This window comes from Ornithodoros turicata, unplaced genomic scaffold, assembly GCF_037126465.1.
Source record: "Ornithodoros turicata isolate Travis unplaced genomic scaffold, ASM3712646v1 ctg00000955.1, whole genome shotgun sequence".
NCBI classification, from domain to species: domain Eukaryota; kingdom Metazoa; phylum Arthropoda; class Arachnida; order Ixodida; family Argasidae; genus Ornithodoros; species Ornithodoros turicata.
Genome location: NW_026999426.1, coordinates 16,076 through 36,032, shown reverse-complemented (window position 1 = coordinate 36,032; position 19,957 = coordinate 16,076). Strand labels below are relative to the sequence as shown.

Sequence of the window (19,957 nt, the reverse complement as noted above, 5' to 3'; positions counted from 1 at the left end):
AGAGGAATGAGAAGCTTCACCGCTGTCAAGTATCCATTACAACTGCAGTAAGCCAGTGGTGTATCTCCGTTTTCATCCGGAGTGTTAATTGTGGTGATGGAAATTATATACCTTAGTACATCCTGCTTTTCAGAGATTGCAACGCACTGCATGAACTCTGCTACACTTATACTGCGGGTCCTGAGTGGCGAATGTGGCAATATTAGCTTTTTCACGGAAGGATCCGTGCAGAGCAACTCCATCATGTGAATGTTTGCGACGCTGCGGTCGAGTGGCAGAGCCCGATCTGCATCCACAATATTAAAGCTCGAGTGGAGGATAATCAGCTTTAATATTTTGATATGTGGAACGCGCATTTCACCATTCAGTTCATCACTGTCTTCTTCTTCTTCTACTTCTTCTTCTTCTTCTTCTTCTTGTTCATCATCATCATCATCATCATCGTCATCGTCATCATCATCGTCATCATCATCGTCATCATCATCGTCATCATCATCATCGTCGTCGTCGTCGTCTTCTTCTTGCTCTTTCAACGCTTTGCAGGCACTCAACAATAACCGTACGTTCTGACTGATGTTGCTCTCATGTGTGTTCGTGTATGGTAGAAAAAGCTGCACCCAGGCCCAGTCACCTCGTTTCACAATTCCACGCCACTCAGTCATCATTGCAAGACCGTTCACATCAGTAACGGGTAGGAGTAATTTCATCGTATTCATGTCTGTCATATCAAACGCAACTGACAAAACTCTGTTACACTGATGTTTGAAGCAGTGGGGGAGAAGCATATCTACGACACGACGCTCGCTTTCGAGCACGCTCCCCAGCAACGGTAAGCTTTCAAGTTCGCCAAATGCTGTAAGAGGAAGGAGAAGCTTCACCGCTGTCAAGTATCCACTACTGCAGCAGGTAACGAGTGGTGTATATCCATCCTCACCGCGAGTGTTAATCGAAGTGTAAGAAATGAGATACTTTAGGATATCCTGCTCTCTAGCCGTTGAAGGATAATGGGCTGATATTTCTTGTCTTATTGCAAGGGATGTGCCTGACAGATGTGGAAGAAATAGTTTGAAAATGGCAAAGGGGTTTCTACACTTGATGCCAATCGGCAGAATGTTTTTGGCGTCAATGTTATGAGAGACCTTGGTCGAATGAAGAATGAGGAGTTGCGCAATGGCAAATGCGGCATTACTCCGCTTTTTCTCTACCACGTCCTCCAACTGCGTTATCCTATTTAGTACCCGTCTCAGCAGTGAATCACTGTCGAAAACATCCACGAGAAGTGGAGCTAGGACATGCTTCTCAATTCCATAAACATCAGAGTAAGGCAGCATAAGTCTCACCCTATCCAAGTAACGAGAGTTCACGCTTACTTGTAAAGCCGTTTTCCCTCGATGCATATTGCGATCACTTGCATCAGTGTGAGGAAGAATAGCTCTCGTGACTCCATTTGTCCCATACCAATGCTGTTATGCAAGATGCCCCGCTTAACAGTGAATTCGGCCAACAAATGTGGGAGTAGAACGTCTACAATGTCAGGTTTACTCGGACATACATCGCGGTACTGTAATACAGGTGTTAAAGGGAGTAGATGCTTCAGCATGTCCGTACGACCGTCGGCAACGCATTCACCGGGCGCTGTTTTGCCAAGCATATCACTAAAGTTTAGTGAGGAATAAGGAAGAAGCATCTGGAAAATATCAAGTTCGTCATTAATGATACTGATATATAAGGGCGTAAAGAAACCGTCAATATTAATATCGTCAATATCTACAGGGGTATGTATCACGTCCTGGTCGGGGTCCATGAAGTATCGTGGTGCACTCTCAATGCAGATGCCACTGGAATATATCTTAATTTTGCAAAACTCTCTAAGCAGCACAGATAATAGTCCCTTACGCCGCGCGTCAACGACGTCGCATAAAAAGAAACTATTAAGACCTCGTTGAGAGGTGAGGTTCGCGAGCACCGTCGGTAGTTGTTCAAACCAATTGAGAGGAAAACCGCCACCACGAGCGCAGAAGGCGTCTAATCTGCCCCAGGATTGAATCTTGTCAGCGTACATGAGAGGTGTCATACCTATCAAATCTTTCTGTGCCAGCGCTTCATTAACGGGAATATACTTTAAGATAGCGCGACCAGCGTGCAGCGCCGCGACGTGCAGCGCCGCGACGTGCAGAGGCGTTCTTTCGAGGCCGTCTAGAGAGCAACCATTTTCTAGAGCTTCTTTAAAGCTCTCTAGGTCGTTATTCATAATACTGCTGTGTACTGCGTGTCGCTCTGTAGCTAAACCATCGAAAAAAAGTCAACATGCCCAAATAGCTAGATTCTGCGTACAACCTAGAGACGATACGTTTCGTATCACTGTCTTTTCCCTCTTTTACCTTCTGGAAGAGCAAATTGGCTCCAAGAAACTCGGCGAAGCTGTGATGCACAAAACGAGGGACGCCGTTGCTCAGTCCTTGTACTAGACCGTGTTTTAGTCTGTTGCGCTCGACTTCCATCATCAGTTGTCCACCGGCTTCCAAGTCACCAAGTTCACTTTTGCTTAGCAGTTTCTGCAGGTCGTCCTCCGAGAGAACAGCTTTCAGTGCCAGGAGACCATGGTCTCTGAAAAATATCCGCTGCAGCTTTTCGTCATCATCTTCGTTCGCGGCTCTTCCTATATCCTCATTCTTTTTTTCCTTGCGATATCGAAGGTATGCGTACTGAACAAACGGCCTATACACGGATAACAGGGAAGAGCAGTTGCAGGGGCTGTCCATACGTTGCACCAAATCAGTGTAATCGGAGTCGCAAGCTGTTCTTAGCTTCATTTCTGTTGTCATTCGTAGAAAAAGCGGATTTCCTAGAAGGGTGCTATCCCTGTTCTTAACGTCGCGAAGAATGGCTTCGAATGGCTTCTCATCGGGCTTTGTGTTTGGTGGAGATGATTGCATATAGTCAAAATATTGCTTATATTTCTCCTGAAATCGCGCTTGATCTTCATCGGAGAACGAAACCATTTGAAAAGCTACCACGTGCATTTGACCTTCAACCGAATCTCTGAAGATAGTGCGTGTGAAGATCAATACCTTAGATTGTAGGAAGGGAAGTTCCTCAGGGCACTTGGATAGATTTCTTTCCACGAAAACATTTACAAACTGTAGCACCTCTTTCCGGCTGCTATCCTGAATTTCCTCAAAGGCATCGAAAATCACGTACACGTTAAACGGACTTCCCATAGTGACACTTTGACGAAGCAGTTCAAACTCTTCTCCACTTGTCTTCACACGGCATAACTTCGCGAACTGCTTGATATTTATGCAACCAGTTTCTTGATCAAGCAATTCCATCGCTTCTTGCCTCTTCGGGTAATCGCTTACGTAAAGTACCCATGCTTTCTTGTCTTCTTTCTTGATTTGAGTGCAGAGCCGCGTTGCGAGCACAGTTTTTCCCGTACCAGGGTCTCCCGAGACAACGACGATTTTCTGACTTACTTCAAGGAGGTCATTCGAGGAGTAAATTTCTTTCCCGATCATAGGAAGGTGACTTAGGGCACCATTTGATTTTTTCCACATGTAACGTCCTTCACAGAATTCAAGAAGGTGAACTGTCTTCCCCTTGTAGTGTTCAGTTGCGACAAGGCGACCGTAGTCACGCTCCTTCTCCAGGAGGACAATTTTCTCGAAACAGTCGAAGATGCCCATTTTTTTCACAGCAAGACCTTCAGGCAGAGATGACTGGAGTGTTTCCATCGAACACCCGATAAAAGCGAAAGCGTCGTCTTTACTACGCTCTCCAAGTTTCTTCAAGTCGACTTCAATGGACCTATCGCACTTTTGGTTAATGTAGCACTCGCTTACGTCCTCCTGAAGTTCCTTCAGTTCAGGTCCAATATATAGTACTCCTTTTCTGCACAGTGTCAGAAACGTCTCCTCCTGGCAAATTTTCGAAAAACTATCGGTGTTGAGGATGTCTTTAATAAAAGACGTCTCGTCGGAAGACTGAAGAGCAATCCGTGACTTCTTGATAATGTTATTCTTGCACTTGGTTGTGACGTTCTCAAAAGAAGCTCTGTGTTCGGTGTCCTGGTAAATTTTGATGCCACATAACGTACTCTCTTTAATTCTTTCGAGACAATGCTGAAGGTTGTCCTTTGACGTTAGCAGAATTAGCTTCATGCCGGTGACATCATGCAACACTTTCGAGAAATTTAGAACATTCTTGAGGTCACCTTTGCCTTCATACGATAAAAGCAAGAAGCTGCACTTGTTTTCGATGAGGATGCTCTCCGTTCTCTCCTTCCACTGCGATGTCTCGAGAAACAGATACGAAACTCCAGCTGACCTCACCAGGTCGTTGATCATTGCTTCGAGGAATGTTAAGTGTGATGCTACCAGGATAATAGCTGACTCACGTCGCAGAATAGGCTCATCAGGCATGTTTAGAAATTCTATTCCAAGTTCCTCTGTGGAGGACGCCCTCCCTAATTTGCCATTTTCTTCCTTGATGATCTCGATGTCCTTTATGGGACAGCCATTTTGTATGCACTGTTTCATATCTTGGACGACCTTTTCCTTGAAGAACTGGTAGAGACCCGGGACTTGTTGCTGCAGAATTGTTTTGCCTTCAGCAGGATAAAGAGCGAGAATATGGGGTATTCGCACAATTAGTTCTGCTTCGTCTTTGCCTTGAAATGCCAATTTTAAGATTTCATCTAATTCGTCCTTTCTATATCTGACATCCTCGAGGATACCTGCGTAATGGTCTCTTGTTAGTTCATCAGTGCTGTGGTACGGCTTTCCATCATTTCCGTATACAAGAAAAAGGGCCACATGACATAGCTCATGGACGAGAGTCCCTGCCACTTCATTGGTGCGACGTTCGGTTGTATCTGTTCTTTCTCCATCAAGTCCCTTGGATCCCACAAAGACTCTTTGTTTTTCGAGGTAAGTTATGCCCAAGGTAGTTCGGCCGCCGCCCACCATGCACTGGATGTGCTCTTGGTCAAAGTCGAAGCGAATGCTCAAATATGGCGCCATTGAAGCGAGTTTCAACACGGGCTTGAGTAAATCGCTAGTATCGAGAACATTGTACAAGTTATCCAGAATTTCCTCAAATCCAGCGCATTCGGCTTGGCTGGTGGATCTACTCTTGAGCGCACAGATGTAGTTTGTTTCGTATGTGGTTACAAAGTCATTTTGCCGCGCTAGTTCGTACTTTTCCAGAGGATTCATGCGCGAGAGGCAATCACGTTCATTTTCAAAATCACTGGGGGTGTACGTCTTGAAGTCACATTTCTGTGACAGCAGAAGGCCATAGATTTTAAATGCGTTTTTCGTCACCGCTCGATACATGGCTGACTCTTTCTCACTTGGATGGAGCCACACTTTTAGTCGCCGTTCTTCCTGCAGACACCTTCGCGCTTGTTCCACGTCCTTGTTGTCAATGGCAAGATGCATCTCGTACCTGATGCTCTCGGTCTCAGGAGAATCTTCTGCCACTGTTGACGGGCCCCCTTGCGTTGGCAATGTGGATGTGTCTGTATCGTGTGTCCCTGAAATGTGAGTGGATGGTAGCAATCAGGTAAAAAAAAAGTTTACCGCATCATTGTTTCTGTTTCGTCACAGACACAGGTTTGCAGCATGCACAGCTGTGTTGAGGATTTTAAAACGAGGGCGTTAACTAGTTTGTGGCGAAGTACATTTTGCTTCGACACGCCATATTTGGCTCCGGAGGGCGATGTATATTTTCTGTGCGTTTAAAGATTTGCTAGGTTTTCCATATGTTGGCGGACGCCGAACTTTGCACGCACATGTGGGTCGTTACGCAGTTTTGGATGCTTACAATGGGGAACAAAGGGAATTGTAATGTATTGTAACATGAAGTCGAACATGATGCTCCGGAACCCATAGTAATCCGTATTACTTTAATATTATACTGAGGAAAAGACATGCAGATGATGACGTTCCTACGCGTGAAGTCATGACCAAGGTCTTCAATCTCATGTAAAAACATGTTCTCAGAGTAACGAACGTATCGACAACAATGCGCGATTTTACTGACTCAAGTCTCAGCGTGTTCTGCTTCATTGAAATAACGCTATAACCTCAAATATATTCGTGAATGATTCTCTACCGCGTCGCGTAATGTTCCCGAGGACGTCGTCCGAAACGCTGTTGCCGTCGACATAACTTCAGCAGCAGCATATAACTGCGTGGACACTGGGTTATTAAATGGTGGTATGTTTGTATGTTATTACATGGCAGATATATCAGTGAAATAAATTGGCGAACCTGTTGCAGCGCTCGCTTTCTCAGTTGCCTTACCGTCTAAAAGAGCTCTGAGTCAGTTCGTTTTATTCCACAGCTACGACGGATTGGCATCGCGAAGCAAGATGGCCGCTGTTTGAACCAACTGTACCAGGCGATCTACAGTGCATGTTACAGTGCGATTGCCAGATGTTGACTATTTCAAATATGTGTATCCTCAACGGGACGTTGTTGGATATAACATATTGGAATATATATATATATATATATATATATATAACGTATTGAGTAGGGCATTTAACATGACTCGACGTGCTGTCTTGCCGTGCTGCTTGGGCATTTGCTGCGAGTGTCCAACGATATCCTCCCATTTCCACCATTTGCCGCCTATCTGTGGTGCATGCGTGCAATGTACGGCCCATATTGTGGACATTTTCCCCGTATTGGCTTTACCTTGGCAATACAGGGCCCATATCACCCAGTTTGAGCCAATACGGGGAAAATATTTGCAAAACGGTTCCCATATTGGACCCGTAGCGCCACTGTTCAGCCAATATTGAGCCAATATTGTGTCCTCTCAGGGATCATTCTTGGATCAACGAGGGAAGGCCTACCGGCGCTCTCAGTGCTATTTCGCACAGCGTGCGACTAATACGGTGTAGTACGCCGAGATGGTGTCCTTCCCCGAATTTGATGACTTTTCATTTACCTGCATGGTGTGCCCAATGCTCCAATGCTTTTTTGAACCGCTTCACGTGAAAGGGCTTCCTGGCCATCCCTACCAGGCTGATGACATCTTGAAGCTCTTCTTCCGTCAAGTCCCGGAGCTGCTGCACACTGTCGCCGCCTAAGGGCAATTGTAGCACTACAGTTAAAGAGGCACGGAAGCGCGATAATTGAACGTCGCGGAATTAAATATCCTGTTGCCTTTCAAACAACCCAAAATGAACAGTGTTCAACCATTGCGCCGTTCGTGATTTACGAGTGAAAGGAACCTCAATTAGTTATTTATTTGTAGCCGCAGCTATTTATTTATTAGATGCAGGTGCCCGACTGTTTCCAATCACACTCATGCTACACAGAAAACTAGAGTTATCGTATCACATCAACGGAAATGTATTCTGTCCAATAAAACATTTAACAGCAACACTTTCGGGGAACTTGGCAATTCTTTCAAAAGTTGCGGAAGTGTTTGCTAAATCATTTGTGCACCATACGATGTTCTGCACATCTTGACAGTCCATTCGTGTTTCGGGACGGACAACACTTAAGTTTTGAGAACGGATTTGGAATTCCATGAAATGCCGCATTATTACACACAAATGGTACTCCGTAAGCCAAGCACAGCTTACGATCGTACGTGCAATGTACAGGGAACGCAGAGATGTAGGCATGCATGCCACTCCGGAAGCCCGTTCCAGAATTGGGAGCACGCGAATTGTGTAGGCCAAGCAACGGCAACCGCTGCGTCATCCTGATGTTCAAAGAAGGGTAATGGCTCAGAAAGGTGGTCCACGTTGGTTCAAAACGGTCTGTACACGTCCTCGTGATTTTGCAAATGCCTTCAGCATAGGCCAAAAGAGAGGCTATCCTTTCAGACAGTTTGGACAATGACGTTCACATTTTGGTTTCTTGCGCCCGGTAGGTAGAGGGCACCTCTTCCGCTTACCGTCTACCATCTCTACCGCGTGCAGTCCACCAAAAGGAAGTGAAGTGGTCTGTTTTTATCCGTCATCGACACGAACGGGATAGATGTCGTTTTTGCAATTGAATTCGACGGCCAGGCTCACATGTATACAACTGCAATATGGCTAATTACCTAAATTTCATCTCTGAACTCTTTAATTAGAGGATTTCAGGGAAAAGCAGGAGAGCAGAACTAGAGACCTCCCTAGTTGAAAGCCATTCCACGTATTAAAAATCTTGAAAAATACACGTGACATTTTCACATGCAAGTGACGCAAGATATCCACCCGCTAATTTTGATATTGTGAAGAAGATCACGGATTGCAATCATCCCCATCGCTCTGACCATCGCGCGAGATCGCGCCCAATTCATTCTGGTCTCGGCTTCCGTTCTTTCCGGCTATTATTAAAAACCCCTCCTCCATTAGCTACATCTGTCTCAGCTTTCTGCCTAACAATATGCAAATGAGCTGAAACCGAAACCGTGGGGACCAGGAATGCAGGGGTACAGCCCTCATTTCACGTCAGAAGGCCACGTGATTTGGAGCGAACGGATATGCGCATTTCATGATTTTTTAAAAGTGGAATGGGTTTCAACTAGGATACTCTCTCATTCTGCTGTCCAGATTTTGCCAGTCGACAGGTTTTGACAGTGACGCCAGTCGACGCTAGTGCAATCACTTTCCGTCATCCCTTGTGCTGCAGAATTATTTACATAAGATGGAAGAGAATACATGTGGAGGTGTGCGAGAGGTGTCTCGATGGAGAGATTCTTCCGCCTTCCCCTATCAGCGTGTGCGGATCCTACAAAACGGGCACCATTCTGGAAGAGCGTCGGTTTCGAGCAATAGAGAGATGTTTTAGTGGGCAAAATTCAGCCAACGAACGCTCTGCGCTCCAAGCACTTCTCACGTGTATGGTAAGACACCGTAACACTTTTTTCCTTACTCTGAGGAAACCCATTATTCCATCACCACCGCCAGGGTCACCATTATCAACATCACCACTCATTCACCATCTTTTCCTTCTCAAGCAATGTGACAGCGTGCTGCCTCAGAGGGTAAGGTTCCAGTAAGGTACACTTATATCAGTTATGTTAGGGAGTTAATTTTCCCTCTAAACGCATGAGTGCTGGGTACGAAGAGCATGCTAAGACTGGATTTGTTGAGGGCTTGAACGATCTCAACAGCATTCAGTTCCCTTTGTGACGGGCGTTTGGACGTTGCTATTGGTCGGCGGAAACAGGTGTGCATGCCACTCATTGTGAGAGGGTCGAGAAAAAGAAAAACGAAGAAGATGAAAGAAGAATCACATGCGAAAGAAATCATGTGACCCATGTTCTCCTGGCCAATGAGATGACCAAGTGCAGGCCGCACCTTCTAATATTTCCTCCGTCGCCTCCTCCTTTCTTGGTGCCCTGATGTTCGTGTCGTGGACAGCGTTAAAGGTAGAAATTAACGGGCATCAAATGTGTCGAACTCAGGGCGGACTGCAGGCGTCTTCGAATGAGCCATTCAGAGGTGTCGTTGCTAGATCCAGAAAAGATCTTCCCGGAACAGCACCGCAAGCGCTACTGCCCCGACGACCTTGTTATCGGCCGCGCGTTCAAAGACACGGCCCACCCAGGGGCGGACCGCGTTATCAAGGGGCCCTTCTCCAAATATGAAGGACCGGCTCCCTTTCGCCTCCCTCCACCGCGAAAGATCCTAGCCCAAAGGCGAAAGATCAATACGCGGATTTGAAGGGAGACCAGAGTATCATGCATGACTAGCAGTCATTCAAAGAGGATTGGCTCAGGGAATACTCGGAAGAACAAAGTGAGCCCTGGTACATAGCAGTGAGGTGAGATCACGACAGTCGTCACCAGTGTCTGTAGACGCCCTCGAGCAAAACGTGACGTCATGTCAGAAGTCATTGACTGGGAACGTGATAGTGTGACAAAATATCCATTGCGTGACAGGCAGCTTTTCAGTTGTATTAGTCTCTTCAGTATCTTCCTCACTCCGAACAAGGCTAATGTATCCTGGTATATGCTTCCAGTGAATGTTTGGACCAAGACCTCTGCGAATGCAACAAACTGTCTGTATCTCGGCCAGGGCCATCGCTAGGGTTGTGCGGGGCCTGAGGCAAAGGCACATCATGGGGCCTGTTTCACACGATTACTTTGCTACTTGATATTTAAAGAAAAGTAATCGACGCAACATTTTCCTGTCGAGAAAACGTCCGGAAGACGTTGTATGCTAGTCGGCGTTTACAGAGAGAAAGTGACAATCGTTTTCTGTACCAGCTTCTCTCGGTGCCGTCACGCTGGCTGTGACGTCTATGTCTCGCGGTATCTCCTGCGAACCAGGCGTGAGTGAAGTTATGCATTGCGTGGTAAGAAGCGTCGCTGTGCGTTAACATTAGCAGTGCAAAATGAAAAAAAGAAAAGAAAAGGGAAGAAAAAAAGAAAAGCTGTAAGTGTATGAGATGGTGAAGCCTTACTGAGGTAGAGTTAGAAGTGGAGATGAAAAGGAGAGATAAAAGGGTAAACGTAAATGAAGGCAAACGATATGAAATTGAAGTAGTGGAAGGTAATTACGAGTAAGGTAGGAGAGCAATTAGGGGTCATCAGGGGTAATTAAAGCAAGAAAGTTGAGTTTAACGGAAATGAATGTTATGATAGCTGTACTTAAGAAAAGTATGAATTAAATTAGAGACTACCGCGAAGGTACCCCAGGGTTAACGGAGGTAATTAAATGAAATGTTAAAGGAAATTCATGCACATAAAAGCGAAATTTAGACAAATTAACGCAAGTAAACGTAATTAAGAGGATTTAAATGAAATTCAAGCTTACCTCAGGGAGTTGCCTCCGGTTGCGAAAAGGTAATGAAAGTAAATGAGGCTAATGAATGTTTAATTAAATGGACTTACATAGAGTAATTGAAAGTGTCAAGCTGCAAGTTAAGTCTGCACCAGTGGTACACAATCGGAAGTGGAGAAACGGAAGTCGAGTTGAACAGGAGGTGGATACGCGGAAGTCAAGAATGCACCGAAAACGCACTTGCTAACGAATTTCTCTCGCATCTAGCTCTAAATCGCCACAGACTGTTTTATACTTTTTCCGTATCTTTCTGACTCCAATCCAGCATAACAGGTCGTGAGCACGCTCCGGGTGATACGGCCACCATCCGTTTTCGGCACATATGTACGCATTTAACTGTATTCCGTGAGTATCCCACGTACCCAGGGACTGGCTTACCTATCTCCATGAACTTGTCGTGGTAGGAGATAAGATCCGCTTGTCGAAGTAGTTCGTGAAGCTCCCCTTCTGTTACATCTGCTGCAGTGGACGTACCTGCGACTGTAAAGTGATGTCGTTTTTATTCCCGGATTGACACATCCGTTTTGATTGGCAATTCTACCTTACTGTCCTGCACTTCTGGAAACTTATGCATACGGAGAGCCAGACGTTCACCCAAAGGCTGATGCGATCGGTACTTCCACGAGGAACGTTCGCTATCGTCACAGAAATGATTAGGAAGACTTACGGAGATTACAGAAAATAGCTCGTTAACTGATCTGATGGTGAGGCTGGACTTTGAGGCCTAATTCAACGAACTGCCGGCTTTCTGTAGGCCATTATGTACCGCGCACGCATGCCAACACGCGGTACATGCAGATTCCTTTGTTGTCAATGCGCCGTTAAACACCCGATAATCACCATGAACACATGAAGATTCAGCCCTTTCTCCAATTTGGCTGTTCGGTTTACCTGGCTGTGGTGTCCATTGTGTCAGTGCTTTCTTCAATCTCTTGACGTGAAGGGGCTTTCTGGCCATATCTACCAGGCGAATCACCTCCTGGAAATCGTCACGAAGCTGCTTGACATTGTCCCCACCTAAGGACAGATCCATAAGTGAGGTCAGTGAGCACAGATGTCTTATTAAGACACGTGACTCCGTGCGTTGTAGAAGTTCCGTTCTCATTATTTGTGGCCTTCCTCTCCCCTCAAAGATTTATCTGCATGCTTCCACTGGTATGTTTTCGACGGCACAGTGGCCTTTCTTTTGTTTAACGCATTGACGTACGGACCCATACTCGAACATGCATAATATTGATTTACTTATCAATATAGCAACATAATCTATTTCAAGTCCTTATCATGAGGCGAACATATGTTGAGCTTGAGAAGGTGCATAGCGTCATGTAATGTAGCTACTCTTAGTAATGTAAAGTAATTGTTCTCAGGGTTTGGGGCTTCTGTTGTAGGGTCTTTCGCCTAACATGAAAAAAAAAAACGAAAAACTGTGCGAAAAATCGATTTTTCTGAACATTATGGGGTCAACGCAATTCATATCACAGGAGATTTTACCATTACGTCTGAGGGCTGTTTTCGAGAGAGAAACGTGACCATGTAGACTGTAAAGAGGTGCCGAACATAACACTAACGATCTCATGCGCACGCAAATGGTCGCGACAGCCCCTTGTGGGCGACGTCCTAAGCACGTCTGCGGTTGCTGGGTTAATGTTGACTTTGAAATATATTTTTGCAAACGAGTTACATCAAGATGAACATATCCCTTACTGTAGACAACCGTGGTGGCATGCACACGACATTTTGTACTGGATGCTTCGCCTCGTCACGGTTCCAGAAAGAAAGGAACTATGTACTATAATAACTTCCGGGTTTGCCTCGAACAGGAACTCTATTCGACCTATATCGAGAGTTACTTTACATTCGCTAAATCCCATCACACGGGACAGAGTACTACAATTGGCTACAATCTCGGAAGAGGGCATGACCGAACTTCTGCTGGTATCGTATAAGGTTTTGAACCCGCGATCCTCAACGCTCCTTGGTTGACGACGAAAGCGTCACGTCGCTGATTGAAATGCGTGGTGATATGTAGTTCCACCGCAAGCACCACTATCACCACCATCATCATGAAGTACCGTTTTGGCTCACCTATCTCGATGAATTTGTCGTAGTAGGAGAGAAGGTCTGCTCCTTGAAGGAGTGTGCGAAGCTCCAGCTCTGACTCATTTCTGGTAACGGACGCCATCGTCTCTGCAAAGGACGTTAGCTTTTGGCGAACAGCGTGGTAATCATGCAGGAAAAATGGCGAATCAAATGGTCGCCTATGTGAAGTAAAATTTGCGCTGCAGATGGTAGTGATCAAAACGCAAGCTGCTAATCTGTCAGTAGCAAACATATCTTTCAACTGGCTGTGTTATGTATTTCCCTTTCAAACAAGTCGTACAAAAATACGCTGACGATTCACAGTGAGAATACCGAAATTAAACCAGCCGTGACATCACTAAGAACGCATTCGACGACGTGGTTGCATCTTCTTCGGGCATGGTCACGTGTTTACAAAAACTAATCAGCGTGGCCAAACTTCCGAGATTTCGCAGATGTCCCGAAACAGTTGTTTGCTGAACATGAAGTGAAGAAACATATTCGAACATCTGTATATTCGGGCATCTTGAATGAAACACCACTTTCAATGTTACTTTGTAGTTGGCCCTACCCAACACAGTGACATGGGCGCAGTGTTAACCACGTTTCTCAGGGAAACCCAATTTCTAGGCAGGGTGCGGTTGCTCCGGTCGGCAGTGAGAGAACAGCGCCACCTATTCTTATTGTTCAGGTAGTTTTCATTCTCTTTTTCGATTTCTCCATTCATTTTTTTAAGGGAAGAGAAAACAGTGGAATCCCCCAGTACTTGTAATACATACATGCCGATAAATGCTGACCTGTCGTTATCTTTACTAAAGTTTAAAGGGAATTACAAAAGTTGTTCATCTGTATGACAACATGTCGGTTGCGGGCAAATTAGGGAACATTGTTTCGGCAGAACATATACCATAGAAGGTCTGCCTACCTTTCTTTTTCTGCTCTTGTTGGCAGATTTGTATTATGCTGTGCTGTTCTTCTGCTGACTATCCCTATGGCAGCAAAGACCGCGAGGAACTTTGCCGCACACTTCTGATCATCCCGAATTCACACTCTCGCCGCCACGACCCTAGCGGGACGAAATAGGGTAAATGGTAAATACGATAACAACAACAATACGACCAACAACTTTATTTCAATATTTCAAGATGATGAGTGGGGATGAAAAGGATCAAGCTCCATTTTTTGCTTCGACAGAGGCGGTGTAGGGCGGGGGGGGGGGGTAATGACAGGACCGGTTCGCCGTTGACCACACCGAAATGGGCGTTATCATGACTAAAGCGAAAAAAGAAAGAAGTGTTAGATGGGTCGTCGAGCAAGAGATGCCTTCTGCGGAAAGAGAATAAGATTTTTTGCTTTAGCGGAACTTCAGGAGAACAACAACAACTTTCTTTTGACTTTCGAAAGTGGGGAGGCTCATCGCCACAGGCGATGTGGGGAATAAAATAACGAGCCCCTTCACAGTAACGATCGAAGTCCGACGGTGCCCAGAAATGTCAAAAGCGCTTTGAGCGCAGAACAACAGAGGCCTAGGCGTTTTATATATAAAAATCTCGGCCCCATAAGCACCATCATCTCGCAATAAAGTTGTTGTTATCTAACGCAATCTGCTGGAACGGATCTACGCAACACTTATGAAACAACACTGAACAGAACTGAACTTATGAAACACTTTAGTGTTGGTACTTTAGGGTTTGCACAGATTGCGTTTTCTCTCTCTCTCTGTTTTCAATCAACGAATAGAACCGCAACATGTTAAGTCAGTTTGCGAGTCTTGGAGTGACACATACTGCTATTGTACCGTGATTTACTTCCAAGTATTTGAAAACGCGTGTTTTCGTATTTAGCACCATATGATAAATAGGATGATGCTGTTGTAGCCTAATGGCTGGTAGTAAACGTAAACAAAAATAAACCAATAAAATACTATTCCTCTCCCTAATAACGGCATTTACAGCGACATGCTCGGACGTGAAAGGATGCTTCGGCGTTGGTTCAGCATTTATTGGGACAGAGCGTATCGGAAAACAAAGAAATGCCACGGTACCAGTGTCAGTTGTTCCACTGTTGTGAGGCATGACTGTACTACTGAGCCGTGTCTCTGGCGAAGGCAATGGTGTCGTTCAGGTGGGCTACGTCCTCAGCGAGTTGTCCTTGCGTTGCCGTGTTCAGTTCAATCTTATGAGGCGACTTGGAGTGCGTCTGGCTGACAGGGCTTCCATGCCTTATGTCCTAACCGCGATGCATTATAGGTGGCCTGAGAAAAAATGTTGAAAAGTGTAGAACCTGAAGTAAATGTCCAGAAGTTAAATCTTTGCAGCTCGATACGCATGTGATACAAGAACAGCACCATGATGCAGCAGCAATGAACACGTAACGCGATATACATATTCCTCTAAAGTGCATCTACCAAAAAACGTTTTAGTGAGTTTGTTTTAACCGAATGGATTCAGAAGGCGAAATTTCTCTACAACGTCTATTTCCAACACCTCCCGAACCCCGAAAAAACGTTCCGTCCGACTGACACAAGTCGTGAACTGGGATACATCACTCTCCGACTTCCCATGTAGCGGGCCTTGATCAGGGGTCGCTCTCCTTGATGAAGGCGATTATCGAACACCGTCCCAGAGGTGAGGTGTTTAGATTTGGTGCTGGTAAACCACTTTGCCTTTCCCACTGCTTCGTACATCATGGCCTAAACCATCCCTAAATTAGATTATAGTTGTAGACTATAACTGTATAAGACCATATAAGACTATAACTTCAGAAAGAACATCGTTTCGCAGAATTATAGAAGACAGTAAGTAATGGGAGCCACACATCTCTAGCAGTACAACAGTGACAGTTCACACGGGCGCTGGCTATGCTGGCAGGTATTGGATGTCTCAGCTGATCCGTGTTGTTCCTGGAAAAACTATCAAATGACTACAGGCTAGTTCCAAGGCAGAGTGGTCAACTACCCCAAGAGGGTCAATGCAGAAATGGCCTATACTCGAGCCGTACAACGCTTGCGTAACATGACGTTAGACTTCTTCATGTAACACGTTCCTCATGTACCTTAAGCATCATACACTGGACCCATCCTTTACCTGGGCCGCAGAACACTTTCCTTTTGACCGGCCTGGATGTTGCCGCGTCGTACCTTTGATAAACCTTCACAGGACGTCGCAAATTAAAGGCGCCCATCCGATTGACTTGAGTTTGAAGCGGCAGGTGACGCCTCCAGTGCAGTGGGTAAAGCATGAAGCTCCATGCAGTGCTTCTCCCATGCCTCACATAAGAACTTCCCTTTTCTAAATTCACTCGTCCGACTAGGGACACGTGTAACAGTGAGTACAGAGACGACCGTAATTAATCCAGAGCCGCGTTCCAGTCGAGGAGTAAGACGAATGTCGAAACTCTTCCCCCTGTAGTCGGCCCAGGACGCATATTAACCCCATTGTCCCCACCCTTTCCCGACGTCCTTTCTCCGTCTGTCCACATTTGTACGCCGCTAATACCCACCGTTGCTTCGCGGCGTTAACAATGAATTAAAAAAAAAAGCATTAATGCTAGTTAGGGCCTTTGTAGCTGATGCGCCAAAAAAACCCGAATCAAATCAAATTAAAGCTAGTTAGAACAGGGAAGTATATAGGGTCGCTATATAGGGTATAAAGGGTAGATAATATATGGGTCACCGGGATAATCGTTAAGCTGTGTGGATCATCCTTATGGCTGTCATTAATCTATTGACGTGCAAAGCCAGAACAAATAAAATATTTTTAAACGATTTTCAATTGGTTGCGCATTAACTCGTGTTAATGTACATAGCGTATCGTCAGTTTGATCTGGTCTGAGCTGGTCAGCGTGCGGTGGAGAAGATAGAGGTGCGGAGTATCGGAGAGAGTGACAGAGGAGGGAATCCTATAGCGAGCATACACATTTCATTCCAGGGAGGACGTGCATTTTTGTGCAGCCCTTATGTCCCCTTTCGTTTCCCGTTCCACGTTCGCTACGGGAAGTCACGTGGTACGCAGTGACGCCCAGTTTCTTAGACAAACTGCGAATGACCGTGCCTTGCGTAACAACTAAAAAAAGAAAAAAAACTGTAGGACGCACACGGGGCCACGTATTTGAAACAGAACAGTTTCTTTTTCTTCAGGGCATCAACTCGAAGGCTTTGCCCCATCGGAGATGGGAGGCTTTGCCCCCCATTGCTTCACCTTCTGACAGGTGGATACGATACCTCTCACACAGCAACGAGAGAAAAGCTTCCAGCACTATTTTCACCTCTGGGCGATCGAATCGCGCGAAAGAACGAATAATGGCCGCTGACACTTTGAACAGACGGTCTATACGGGTGCCGTAGTGAACATTTTCCACGACGCTTCTGCTCATGCTCTGTGACCCTGACGGCGCCAAAGAAGTCTATAGATGGCGCCGATATGGCGCCGGCTACAGGGTACATCCAGAGCCGTATATGCCCTTATATTAAAAGGGAGTCCGGCCTTTAATGGGTCATGCCTATACCTGAAGCTCCACCACATCTTCAGCTTTCCGACCAATCAAGTCTTGAAATACGGGGCGTTATCAATCAGCCCGTCCTCACTATTTTTCCCCCTATCCAACATGGGCAGCTCCATTTTGGCTGGCAAGTGGATTGGATGGGATTGAAATGGATACCTCTCGTAATCTGCAAAGGATAGTGCATTGTTGGTGCAACTTGATGAGCGCCACATAGGGAGCGTACTGCGCGTCGGGAATTGTCGTCTGCTTCCGTCCTTGTTCCGCTGCCTGCAGAACCACCTGCTGGGACACATTCTGTTGTCGCAAAATTTTAAAACAAATCTATGCGAATACTTGGAATATAAGAGGCAAGAATGTTTATATCCATGAAATCCACCGATTAAATATAAGGTTGTACAGCACAGAGCGGTTTTTGTTATGATTTCATTGTAATTGCCGTGTTGACTAGGCCTAGCAGCGTCGACAAAACGTGTTATTTTCAATTAGATATCGATGGGTAATCATAAGTTGAAACCGATTTCCCAGAATCTTATATCAGGATGTACATTTGCAGCGTAAAATCAGATTAGTCTGTGAAAAATTTTTATCACGAAAACCCTGCTTCACTGTGTTTGTTTTCGTCGCCATTTGGGGTGGCAGTATGGTGTCATGACGACCACCTTGTAAAAAGCAAACCAACCAGAGGAGGGAAACTGTGATTGACAGTTCGATACTTTTTTGTGACTCCTCCCAATGGCCAGATCCCCTTTTAATATACGGCTCTGAGTGCCGCAATATCTGCGCCCTCTTTGCAAACAGAGCTCAAGTAGCATAAGCATCTGTGCGCAAGGCTGTGCTTTGCGCACGTCGATCGTGTGTCGTTGGACAGCCTCTTGAATACAACGCAGTGTGAAAAAGGACCATTGCTTAAGGCGCGTTGAAAACTAATTTGTAATTCTTCGCAAGTGTGTTACGTAGTACTTCACTATCACGTTGAACCAACCTACCGGTGATGGGGCCAAAACACTGTTCCTTGCGGCGGAAATTTGTGGACGCTGCAATCGACGGGATGCCCTCTTTGAAATTCATTATTATGTAAAGTACGGAGAACTCACACATAATACCTAATGGTGTACGTCATACCATGGGAGGGTGGTGCACGATGGCATATACTGCCATGGTGTTTCTGTTCTACCCCATGGTTCAAATTACTTTTGGGGTCAATGTTTGCAGGGGTTACCATGTCGGATTCCCTTTTTGAATACGTAACTTGCCAGTAATAATAATGCCATTTTGAATATAATACGTAGCGCAACAAGATTGGAGAAATGGTATTGCGGCTCGTAAGTGGTGTGTAAGGAATATTGGTTCTCAGCCAATATACATTCTGCGCCGTCGTTCTGGAATCATCATCAATATGCGTTCATTACTCAAGTGATAAGCATCGATTGGACTTCCATTGTTCGCGTGATGCCTTCGTATATTTTTATCGTCTTGTCAGTTGTGTATGCGACAGCGGACGACCCAAGGTGACCTTTTTCTTTTTTTTTTACTGAACAGACTATGAAACGTAGACTCCCTTAACGACATCGGACAAACTGTTTAACAGCAGGACAAGTACAGCATCTGTTTGTCCAACAACTACCTGATACCGGATGGAATGGAGCAGTGAGATTTTTCTCCACCGCCAACGCTACCTGCTGCGTAGATCACTAAGGGTGGGAGGTGAACTACGCGGACGCATAGCGATACCAGCCATTATCGCGAAGATTAGCATTAATAAGGAAAACTCCGGTGAAATAAATAATACATTGAACAATAAGGTGTGGATATGGGGTTTCCCAGAGGCCCTTGGTAAGAATTCCGCTGCATATTCACGAAATGAGGAGAACGGAATGCTCAAGTAACGCCGATGACAGGGAAGAAACGCATTGTATGCGGTCACGATCTATAAATAATATTATAGTAACGTAATAATTGTAACGTAATAATAACGTAATAACGCATAATTGTAACACTACGATCTGTCTATGAGCACAGGGAGCCGAAGCGCTAGAGGTTCACACGAAGACAGCTCATTGGGAAGGTGTTATATTGGTACTATTACCTATAATGTTGATCAATTCCAATTTTCCAATAACAGTGAACGAGGCAACATTAATAATATACGTGCGGGGATTAGAATCTCACCTGCCTTCCGATGTCCCCTCCTAGAGCCGCAGTTGGGCTGAGGATCCGTCGGTCGCCCGATGGAATCTGAGGCGACGCCTGTGTGACATACGCTTATATCAGAGACGGACCAGCATTATCTTTCACCGCGCATTTGTTCCCCGTCCACTTAAGCGTCGCCGTGCCGTGTGCAGATGTGGACTTCGGGTTCAAACGGACAGGCGAGTCTGTCTACCTGCCGGGGTTCACGTGATCATGTCGTCCATTTCCTAGACTTCTCTGCGCGCGCAGACGTATCTGAGAAATCAGATCGCTGGATGACTGTTAGAGGAGGTAATTTCAGGCGGAACATTTCTCATGTCTACAGGGGAGGAAAGAGTAAAAACAAAGGTGACTTCTCTAGGCGAGTGACGGACTGTTTTTACT

General features: G+C 45.6%; 1 protein-coding gene across 3 annotated transcripts; it reads right to left on the bottom strand.

Annotated features, from left to right (window-relative positions):
- Positions 1 to 1,363: 1,363 nt before the first annotated feature.
- Positions 1,364 to 19,673, bottom strand: LOC135375906 (uncharacterized). Of its 3 annotated transcripts, none has more exons than XM_064608541.1 (9): positions 19,557 to 19,673; positions 14,925 to 15,134; positions 13,806 to 13,946; positions 12,887 to 12,988; positions 11,693 to 11,818; positions 11,180 to 11,281; positions 6,961 to 7,098; positions 2,382 to 5,536; positions 1,364 to 1,687 (listed from the first exon to the last, which is right to left on the bottom strand). In XM_064608541.1, the coding sequence occupies exons 4-9, from the start codon at positions 12,981 to 12,983 to the stop codon at positions 1,367 to 1,369; spliced, it is 3,939 nt and encodes a 1,312-aa protein (XP_064464611.1). In that variant the 5' UTR covers positions 12,984 to 12,988; positions 13,806 to 13,946; positions 14,925 to 15,134; positions 19,557 to 19,673; the 3' UTR covers positions 1,364 to 1,366. The 3 variants fall into 3 exon arrangements, with proteins under 3 accessions (XP_064464611.1, XP_064464610.1, XP_064464612.1); XM_064608540.1 differs by having other exon boundaries at positions 19,553 to 19,670; XM_064608542.1 differs by having other exon boundaries at positions 1,511 to 5,536; positions 19,553 to 19,668.
- Positions 19,674 to 19,957: the final 284 nt, after the last annotated feature.

Excerpts from the sequence above, each read along its gene's own strand:
- LOC135375906 (XM_064608541.1), bottom strand. The coding sequence starts at position 12,983 with ATGGCGTCCGTTACCAGAAATGAGTCAGAGCTGGAGCTTCGCACACTC. Across the intron at positions 11,819-12,886 it reads CGACAAATTCATCGAGATAG|GTGGGGACAATGTCAAGCAG; the intron begins GTGAGCCAAAAC and ends ATCTGTCCTTAG. Across the intron at positions 11,282-11,692 it reads ACAATGGACACCACAGCCAG|TCGCAGGTACGTCCACTGCA; the intron begins GTAAACCGAACA and ends ATCACTTTACAG.